Raw genomic sequence first — 11,085 nt, forward strand, 5'->3', positions numbered from 1 at the left:
TATTAATATTTATTAATTACGTTATGGTTACAGTTATGCATTACAAAGGTTATTTACACACCATGGCTACAAGGGAAATAAATCAAACAAAAATGCAGAAACAACTGTATCTGCTTAGTCAGCATGCTAACACAAAGCTAGCCATAAACCCAGAGTGATGATAAAGCTGAGTGCATGCTGACCCCCAGCCCAGCAGTCAGATCTTCAACAGCAGTTGGGCTTGTAGTCTCGGTTTCTACATGTTCATGTTTCACGTTCAGGTTAGATCAGATATAATACAACAAAGACTCATTCAGTTCCCTACGGGGGGTTCAATTTTTATTTGTCATCAGGACTTGATGCATCCAAGTTCAGAATCATTCAGTTTTGGCACCTTGAAAGACATTATGTTTTTTTGTTTTTTTGTTTTAATTTGTCATTTACAACAACACAAAGCAAAACCAAAGAACAAGAAAATGAGATAAAGAAAGAGACTAAGGCTGTGTGAAAGTCCAAAGTAATGGAGGAAATAAAATTAAATGAAAAGGCAAGATAAGATTCTCTTCCGTTTAAAAAAAAGAGCCTTGATACGTTTTTCAAAGGTTGTTTTTTTTTTTTTTTGTTTCAAGCATGATGAGACCCCACCCCAAATAACCCACTCAAAAAGAAAAACAAGATAAAGAAAAGTAGAAATTGACACAGTACTGTAACATTAATTACTACTTTTTTCACTCCCACTGCCCTTACATGGTATCATTGTTCAGTTGTTCAAAACATAGGTTTCTTAAAAGCAGATCGGATGATTTTAGATTAGCATGCATGAAAATTCTTAATTTTTTTTTGGAGTCACTTAGCTTCAGCTCACTCGTAGCCATGTTCTCACACGCACTACTTTGTGTCTTTGGCAGTAGTGACGATTCATTGTCCATAGTCATCTGCAAGTTTGCAGAGAGACCATCCATTACCCAGAGTTCTCTCTTCACTCCACCCCTGTATGGGGAAAAAGCAAGAGTGGCCAACTCACATCTAGCTGACCCTGAACAAAGAAGGCTGCCAGGGTTTTGGCGGAAGGCCAAACGATTTTGTTGTTGTTGTAAAAGAATGTGATAATGTATCTAACGCTAACCAATACGAGTTTATCAAGTAGGCTGAAGCCTTTGCCCGTCAAATGAGCCAGTCACAATGAATCCTCCGCCTTGGTTTAGTTTCCATGACGACTCGGTTTAGTTTCATTGTAGGTTACGTTGTTTCTTTCTTTTTTTTCTTTTTTCTTGATATTTTTTGCTTCAGGGAAGTCGAGTCATGATTTATTAACATATATGTTCATATATTTATATATAATCAATACATATATTAACTTATGTGTTTTTTCTTGGTTTTTTTCTTTTTTTTGCGGCCTGAAATGCTCCCTGCTAAAATCCCGTACCGCAATGGTTCACAGTATTAATGCGAATAAAGAATGAAATCAAGAAGATACAGTAACTAAAGAAAGGAGTAGGGTTTATAAGGGAATTTAGGGTGCGTGTGTTGGGGGGGAGGGGCTTGTGGTATGGTAGTGCGAGGGTTGGTTCATAGGCAGGGCTGTGGGGCCTTTCAATCAGACTGAGGAAGAGTAAAAAATATAAAGTTCGCCTATAAATGGGCAGTTTGGCCCAGCCCACCACTCCACAGTTCCACAGCCCCGAGACAACCACCAACCACCCCAACCCAGCATCATGAATGCCCCCCATCCCCACTCATCTTTCCCCGACCTTCCCCTCAACTCTTTACAAACATGTTCAAAACTTGTTAAACAATGGTTCATGGGAAAATCATGCATGTTTCTTTTTTTTATGCAATTTTACTCCATTTCCTTTCTATTAAACAGAAACTGTGATTATCTGAGGCGCTGTGGAGCTCTCAGAACTTCTCCTCTGTTGCCTACCCCTCGCTCCTCAGTCTTTTGGAGCCCTCTTTCTCTTTCTGTTTCCTTAAGCCACAATCTGTCTTTCCCCCCAGAGTTCCTCTGATTTCTCTTAATGTCTGTGTCATTTTCATACAGGTGTGGTGCGCCGATTGGCGGTGTTGCTATGGCCACCTGAGTCTTTCAGGTCCTTCTGGATGCAGTTGTGGACCTGCAGGAAGTTGTGGTCCCTCTCCGTGGAGTTATAGGTGGCTGTCGGAGTGCCTGTTTGGCCTTTGGGGAGCGTGTACATGGACAGCTCAGTGGAGGGCAGCGTCCCAAAGGCCTTCAGGCCCACTGGCGATGCCTCGCGAGAGTGCGAGGGATCTGTAGAACGAGACGAAGAGCGCGAGCGGCGTCGATAACGGTAGCGGTAGCTTGGGATGCGTGTGATGGCTGCCCCTTGGAGGTAGTCGGCGGCTCGTGCCCCCACACGCAGCTCCCGATGTCGGTCGATGAACATGTGCACAGCCAGCACACCCACCATTTCAGCCATGATGAAGGAGAGGGCGCCAAAGTAGAAGGACCAGCCGTAGGAGTAGCTGTTCTTCTTGGAGTCACTCTTGGAAGGATCCCCAGCATTGGCTGATATGTACACAATGATTCCTATAATGTTGCTCAGGCCTGGGTAAAGAAATGAGGGATGGAGATTAGCTCAAGAGCTAAAATGCAGCCAATCGTAGACAAAGCCACACGTTAAGCACACATTAACCTCAGTATAATGAAATATTCACAGGCGTAACACTATGACCACCACCCTAATATTGTGTTGATCCCCCTTTTGCTGCCAAAACAGTCCTGACCCATTGAGGCATGGACTCCACTAGACCCCTGAAGGTGTGCTGTGGTGTCTGGCACTAAGGTGTTAGCAACAGATCCTTTAAGTCCTATAAGTTTTAAGGTTGAGCCTCCATGGATGGAACTTGTTTGTCCAGCACATCCATTCAATTCAGAACCTCAAACTTACTGTTGTGCTCCTCAAACAACATCGAATACTGTTTCCATGAAAGTGTGTACATGATCTGAAAATGTTGCCCAAAGCATCACACTGCCTCCGCCCACTTGGCTTCTTCTCATAATGCACTTTAAAGACAAAATGTTCCCTTACTCCCTAATATATCCTACCCACTAACAGCTGCCATGATGAAGAAATAAGCATCATAATTCACTTCACATGTCAGTGGTCATAATGTTATGTCGGTGTATGCAAAGTAAATATGCAAAAACATATATGTTATAAAATCAGGTCAAATTAAGATCATCATATGTCATATTTATATTTTCCTCTTAATAATCTTACCTTCCTCCACACTTTTCACTGTCTGCTCAGACTGACTACATTTTTGTAACTTTTCTCTGTAAGAAGGGCAGCAAGTACTGTATTTAGGACAGCTGGTACCAGCAGCAGCTGAATCGAGTTCAGCATGTACAGTAGGGTCCACGAGTTTTTTGGACTACGCAGCTTTTGTAGTTTTGCCTCTGTACACCACCACTGGGGATTTCAAATCTAACAGTCGACATGTGATTGAAGTGCAGACGTGCAGCTTTAATTTTAGTGGTTTAACAAAAAGGATCACATTAACTGTTTAGGAACTACATTCATTTTTATTCATAGCCCCTATTTTCAGACGTACAAAAGTAATTTGGCAAACCCAAGTGTAGGTCTTTAATACCGAACATTTTCCCTGAGGGGAAAATCAAATCTCTGAAAGCTTAAAATGACTTATTATAATTTGTCATTATTTTGACACATAGTAGTGTTTCACTGAAAGTATAATGATTCAATAGGAAGTCACAGGGCCTAGAATGACATTTATGATTATTATAAGAAACCAACCTTTTCATATTTAATTGAGGCTTTTATGTTGAATTTGTTTACATTTCAACTGCTATTGTTATCCACCAGGAAAGTGGCCAAATAGCTGTCCTTCACATCTGATGGCTGAAGTGGCTGATGAATGAGCATGGCAGAGAACCATAAATATGCCTCAAATAAATTAGTAAATTATCAATGTGCAATGTGCATCTATGCGCAACAGCATTAATATGAGTAGAATCAGTGATACTTGAAAGAAAGCATATTCCCAAAAGTGCAGGATTTTTTTTTCCAAACTGGGGCAGGTTCACTTTTATTTCTTATGTCTTATTTGAATGTTTTCATCTGTGCCTTTGTATTTTACCCTCCTCTTTCTCCCCCCAGCCTCCAATGAGCTTCAACTCACATCCTTTGTCAGGCTCTCTGTTATCTCCCTTTCTGTATTTTCAACATCATACAAGAGGATTCTGGGTGTGTGTGGCCAGAAATAGACACAGACATGGACAGACAGCCAGAGAGACAAAAAAGACGAATACAAAGCTAAACGGTGAAAACAGTTCTGCACAAAGACATAGAGCAGCAGTCCGAGGTGTGAGGACTTTGTAGGCCTGATTGAGATGGATCAGAGAAAAAGTATCAGGGACACCTTATTTTTAGAGTGTAATCCCAGTGGCCTCCTCTTAGCCTAGCAACAGGGTGAGAGAGTCAGACGCAGACAGTGAGAAAGAGAGAGAGAGACAGAACTGCATCTCTCACTTCTGACTTGGAGGGGAACTAGTTATCTAGTGCAGCACAGTAGGCCATGGCCTAGAACCATGCACAGCCACACACACATACACAATCAGAAAAATTCTGTGGCAAAATGGCAACTTGCACTATCTTTGTCTTGTGTCGGATGTGGTGCTGTATAACGCAGTGCAACTGGACTCTAGAGCAGTGCAGACATGTTCTCTGGAGTGACGAATCACACTTCTCCGTCTGGCATTCTGATAGACGAGCATGGGTTTGGCGGTTGTCAGGAGAACGGTGCTTATCTGACTGTATTGTGCCAACTGCAAAGTTTGTTGGAGGGGGGATTATGGTGTTGGGAGTTGGGCTCTGTCCCTTAGTTCCAATGAAAGGAACTCTTAATGCTTCAGCATATCAGGACATTTTGGACAATTTCATGCTGCCAACTTCATGGGAACAGTTTGAGGATGGCTCCTTTCTGTTCTAATATGACTGCACATCAGTGCACAAAGCAAGGTCCAAGAATAAGCACATTTGGTGTGGAAGAACTTGAATGACCTGACCCCAACCCGATAGAACACCTTTGGGGTGATTTAGAGCTTAGACTGTGAGCTAGGGCTTCTTTTCCCACACCAATGTCTGACCTCACAAATGTGCTTCTGGAAGAATTATCAAAAATTCCCATAAACACTCCTAAACCTTGTGGAAAGTTTTCCCAGAAGAGCTGAAGCTGTTATTGCTGCAAAGGGTCAACATCATATTAAACCCTATGAATTTAGAATGGGATGTTACCCAAGTTTAGATGTGCGAACAAATACTTTTGGCCATATATATAAATATGGACATGGTCAAGTTCACACTTAAGTGTTTCAGATCATTAAACAAATTTAAACAGAAGTTTCAAAATGAATGTGTTTATTATTAAGAGGAAAAAATCCAAACCTACTTGGTCCTGTGTGAAAAAGTCATTGCCCCCTAAACCTAATAACTTGTTGGTCCACTCTAAGCAGCAGCAACTGCAATCAAGCATTTGTGATCAAGCATTTGTGATCACTGGCAATGAATCTTTTACAGCCCTGTGGAGGAATTACGGCCCACTCATCTTTGAAGAATCGTTGTAATTCAGCCATTGGAGGGTTTCTGAGCATGAACCACCTTTTTAAGATCATGCCACAGCATCTCAATCTGATTCAGGTAAGGGCAAGGCCACTCCTAATCTTCCTATTGTTTTTCTTAAGCCATTGAGAGGTGGACTAGCCAGTGTGTTTTCACTTTCAATCACTTTCCTAGTAGTAAAGTAAATCATACCACTGTATAATCTATATATCTATTATTTTTCACAGTGGTAACATAAAATCATCAAGTCTAACCTTTCTTAATATTTGCTTAATATGCTCCCCTTCCCTTTTCTCCCAGTATATCAGTATAGTTTTTAACTTACGCTGGCTCTTTGGTCAGCTTCATTTTCATCTGCCTCTTCATACATCCACAAAGATTTTACCTCCTCTAACTTGCTTCCTCTTAATGTTTACCTCCATCTCCTCACCCACTTTGACTGTTATATCTCTAAGTCTGCCTGTTTTCCTATTTCCCTTAATACCTGCAGAGACGAAGAGGATGCCGGCGCTGAGGATGATGTTATGCCGTGACTTGTAGAACTCGCTTGCGGCGATGCACAGCCCCCCCATGAAGAGCAGGATCACACTCAGGATGGGGAAGATACTGGAGGCTCGTACAGCACCTGCACACATGCATCAAGGCAAAAAATAGTTACCATAATTGTCATCGGTGGACACGCTGACATTAGTTCCTTGTATGGCACGAGATATGAGCAAATACAAATCTTTTAACCAGAAGCTAACAAAGTATGAACGGTTTCAGAGAAATAGCTGCTTTCATGCTTTGCTTTTGGACTATTAAACCTCAAACAATGATCATCAGTAACAGAAATTTCCCATTTGTGAAGGTAATCTGAATTTCTTCAGTCTCTTTCAGTAGCAATGCTGCACTTGACAGCACAACAGGAAATACTTTTAACAACTTAAACACCTTTTTTATGTAATAAAAACTTCTTCTAGGTCTCGTGTTCTTCAGTGACTTTTTCTAAACACTTCTACACCCAGGTTGCAAGACAGGGACTTCCAGTGTGGAAGGGGTTAAGCACCATATCTGCTATCATCCTGTGAAAATTGAAAACAATTATGCTTAAAGCGGTGTACAACATTTGCTTGCACAAATTTTCAGCAGTAGGCCAAATTACCACTTTGGAGCGCCTCGGTACAACTAATCCTTGATATGATCCTAAAGAGGGATCTTTTATTGCCCTGTATATAATATTATTGTTATTACTTTGTTTAACTTCCTTGCCACTTTTCCTCCTTTTCTATCTGTATCAGATCCTCCAATGGGCATCGTGTCTGTCTCCCTCCATGAAACCCCTCGTCATCCCTTTATCGCCCCATCTCTCTGTATGTGTCTGTCCTCATCATCTGTCTGTTTGCCATCTGCGTTGCTGATTTCCTGATCGGCCTCAGGGTTGTCATGGCATTGCTGTGGTCATGGAGCCGGTTTCTGAGGAGACCAGTGTCACGATTCTGAAATTTTGATTGTATTTCAGCAAGCTCATTCAGGTTATTTCCTTTTCCCTTGCAGAAAGTGTGCCAATATTCTAAGCTCTGGTTTTCAATGAATCTAGCATTAAAATCCAGATGTGCAAGACTCTGTGAAGCAAAGACTATTCTTATGCTTCTTGTGAAACTACTAACAAAAGTGTTTATTGTACACAGCTGCAATTTTGCAGACCTTTGACCTGACTTTACATCCTATGTCTCTTGAAATTATGGTCACAAAGCAAAGGCAAAACAATGCTGGCTGTAATAAACCAGAGTTTGCCTCCATTGCTTTGCTCAAAGGTCCTTAAAATGAACAAAGAGCAGGTCTTGTCCCTGGTATTGTTTCTAATGTCAGTAGCTCCCATATTGGTTTTCTTTTCCCTCCCTCATTTGGTTTTTAATCCTGCATTTCTCTCTCCCTCCAACTCTCTATTGCAGCTGCTCTCTGACCGTTTCATCCACTGAAGCAGATCAAATATTAAGGTGACCTCAGAGTTGGAACTGCACCAAGATTCCCCTCCTCCTCTTCCTCCTACTCTTCTCCCTCCTATTTGTTTTAACCCCATCACCTCTTCTTCATGTGCTGTCAGTGCAAATCGTCTTCAAGGTGGAAATCCTTCATAACAGGTGCACACTGTACGTACACAAAGACACACACATATTCAAAGAATAGGCAAAGTTGCCTTCTGTCACATTCACTCACAGTCATGTAAACATGACTTCAGAGGATGTTACACTGAGTTGCACTTCTGGAGAATCAGTCCAGCATTAACTACTACTAACTACTACTACTAACTACTGCCTGCCCAAGACCCCAGTCACACAGGCCTAGAGACAGGTGGTTGCTAGGGAACAAAATGAGTATTCCCTGACTGGTTGTGAGTGGTTGCTGGGTGTCACTCTGAAATCAATTGCTAAAGCTCCAGTCTTGCAGGTCAACAGATCGGTGACCTGCTGGTAATGACCGGTTACTAGGGAAAAATATATATTCTCCAACCAGTTGGCAAGTGGTTGCTGGAGGTTGCTGATAGTCATTAGTAGAAATTTGTCAAAGAAGTATACAATTCTGCACTGATAATTTTAACAGCTTTGGTCACTAGGACATTGCCACAACTGCAACTATGTTTCTGTAGACACAAACAACTATTCGATAAGTGACAATGCAACTTTAAAAACGCAAGAAACAGAGAATTTTTGCCTTCAAAGTAAAAACTCTGCCTCTAAAAGAGTTAGGCTGTGTTTGCAAACGAGTTGGCATCTTCCATGCAAATATGGGCGCCTGCAGCAATCTCTTAGCAGCACTCAGCGGCAACCAGCAACCTCCACCAAACATTTGCCAACTGATTTGGCAATATGGATTTTTCCATAGTGAATGGATGCTGCTAGGGAGTTGCCAACTAGTCACTAAGGGTTACGGCTGTGTCACAGTAATCTTTACAGTGACAACATGAGTAATACCTATACCACACACACGATTTTGCTTTTGCTGTGAGGACACTTGTTGGCACAATGTGTTCTCTTAGCTCCTCGGTCACCGATAGAGGGACCAGACCACAGTCCGGATTCCGACATAGACCTATTGCTAAATTTTGACAGACTGTTTCTATTTCACTCTGCACAACTTTTCTCATCTTTACAGTAGAGTTTTTTAATCTGTTCAGCCTTTTCTTTGTCTTTACAGGAGTCAGTATATGTACAAATCATTCAGAGCACGTGTGAAAACAGACTACTGCAAGAAGCTGAGATGCAGAAGTCCAAAGACAGAAGAACCCACTACTAAAGAAAAACAACAAGCAGCAGAGATTTGTTTGGGCCAAGGATCACAAGAAATGGACATTAGACCAGTGGAAATCTGTGCTTTGGTCTGATGAGTCCATATTTGAGATCTTTGGCTCCACCCGCCGTGAATGGATGGCCTCTACATGCATGGTTCCCACTGTGAAGCATGGAGGGGGAGGTGTGTTGATGTGGGGGTGCTTTGCTGGTGACAGTGTTGGGGATTTATTCAAAACTGTACCAGCATGGCCACCACAGCATCCTGCACCAAAATGCCATCTGGTTCGAGTGTATTACTTATTTGCTTTGAAAAAATGGTACATGCTGATTCCAGATCTTTCTGTAGCTTACCACAAGTGGTCCTCGGCTTTTGGAAAAGTCTTCTGATAATTCTTTTCACTCATGTGACTAAAATCTTTCAGAGAGCACCTGGAACGTTCTGTAGTTTAGAAATTCTTCTGCAACCAATGCCATCAGTATGTTTTAATAATAATAATAATGGATACTTTATTGATCCCCATGGGGAAATTACTTGTTTTTCTCTGCATTTGACCCATTCACTCAGTGAAGCAGTGGGCAGCCCACTAAGCAGGCGCCCGGGGAGCAGTGTGTAGGGACGGTACCTTGCTCAGGGGTACCTCAGGGTAGCCGTTAAGTGGATTCGAACCGCCGACCTTCCGATCATGGGGCGACCACTTTACCTACTGAGCTATCCCTACAACAATAAGGTTGTAAAGGTCTTGAGAGAGCTCACTGGTTTTACCCGTCATGACATGAGACACCTTTTTATAGGCCCTCAGATGGGACTGAACCAGCTGATATTAATTTGGTCTAAGTGTCACGGTGTACAAGGTGGATTCACGCGCTGGACTCCGGGGATTGATGCACACAAGAGAATTTATTAGTGAACAATGTCCAATGAGTGTATATACAAAAGGTGAGAGGGGCAGGGCTCCGGGGGAAATCCAGGTGAACACTCTTGTCTCTCTCCAAACAATCCAAACACGAATCCACTCGAACACTCGTCACTCAGGGAAAACAGTCCAGAGGGTGAAATTCTCACAACAATCCAGCGAAGAACAGCCGTTGCTTCCTGGCTTAAATGCCATCCACACTGATGAGGCACGGGTGTTTCCTCCTCCGAGGGCGTGGGCCAAGGGCGTGAACCCATAATGAGTTCCGCCCTGGCGCGTGAGAGAGAGAGAGAGAGAGAGAGAGAGAGAACTAGAGAGATAGAGAGAAACAGCTGATCAGCGACCAGCTGAACCTCCAGGCCGTGACACTAAGTGGCAGGATTGATTTCTAATTATTGCGAGATTTCAGGTGGTGTCATGACTTTCCGTGCCTGCTTGTTCAATACTTTTTCTGTTTGTCATTTCTCATTATTAAAATAAAAGGCTGCACTTTGTTATCAGATTGGCATTTTGCTAAGCTACTACGCAGCTACGTTAGCTAGCACTATCAAACCTGTCAGGTTTGGCATTGTTGCATACAACATACTTTACAATGACATAAGTGGTTATGTAAATTCTGACACAATGGATTCAGAGAGAAGTATGACATGCTTAAATAAACTTCTTGGTTTTACCCGGTGAGCAAAATATGACAACACTCTGACAACATTTTTACATTTTCCAGTTGACTTGATTGAAAGTAGATTTTTTTTGTATTTTACCACTATGGCTGATTTCATGTTAATTTGTGCCATAAAAAAGTGAATAACCAGAATCGAGAGAGAAAGAGAGCGAGAGCAGGAGTGGGTTTCATAGATAAGGAAGAAAAGAAACAAAGTTGCAGTAAGCATGCTGTGGCACTGCAGGATTTTTTTAACACACACTGCATGTATAATTATAGGATTCAATGAGAATAAAGGGCTAAATAGGGAAAGGAAAAGAAAAAGAAATAAAGAGAAGAAAGAGAGGGAAAAGAAGAGAAGAGAGGAGAAGTGCAAAGACTGCAGGCTTTCACTTCTCTGTGAAGCTGCTTTGCCTCCAGCGATCCCTCTCCCTCTGTTTCCCTCCCTGCACCTACACTTTAAGCAGAAGGCAGGGAGTTAAAAAAGGAGAATTTTTAAATGCGCTGGCCTCCAGGCGCACCCTGCCACCAAGCACATCATGGCACAGAGACAGACAGAGAGAGCTGAATTGAGAGTGAATGAGTTTTAGTGTCAGCAGTGTGAGGAGACATATTCAGTATGGTTTAGTTTCTTTGTTAAACAAGCAAACTTTTTC

At 42.2% G+C, this 11,085-nt stretch overlaps 1 protein-coding gene across 1 annotated transcript in view; it reads right to left on the reverse strand.

The window, feature by feature from the left end:
- Positions 1 to 375: 375 nt before the first annotated feature.
- Positions 376 to 11,085, reverse strand: part of cacng2b (calcium channel, voltage-dependent, gamma subunit 2b) — a 70,491-nt gene continuing 59,781 nt past the window's right edge. The window contains exons 3-4 of the mRNA XM_080879864.1: positions 6,067 to 6,207; positions 376 to 2,545 (exon numbers count right to left, since the gene is read on the reverse strand). Of these exons, the coding sequence (XP_080735990.1) occupies positions 2,013 to 2,545; positions 6,067 to 6,207 (674 nt within the window). The 3' untranslated portion in view covers positions 376 to 2,012. The remainder of the gene's footprint in view (positions 2,546 to 6,066; positions 6,208 to 11,085) is intronic.

The sequence above is a fragment of the Rhamphochromis sp. 'chilingali' genome, assembly GCF_963969265.1.
Source record: "Rhamphochromis sp. 'chilingali' genome assembly, chromosome: 4".
Lineage (NCBI taxonomy): Eukaryota > Metazoa > Chordata > Actinopteri > Cichliformes > Cichlidae > Rhamphochromis > Rhamphochromis sp. 'chilingali'.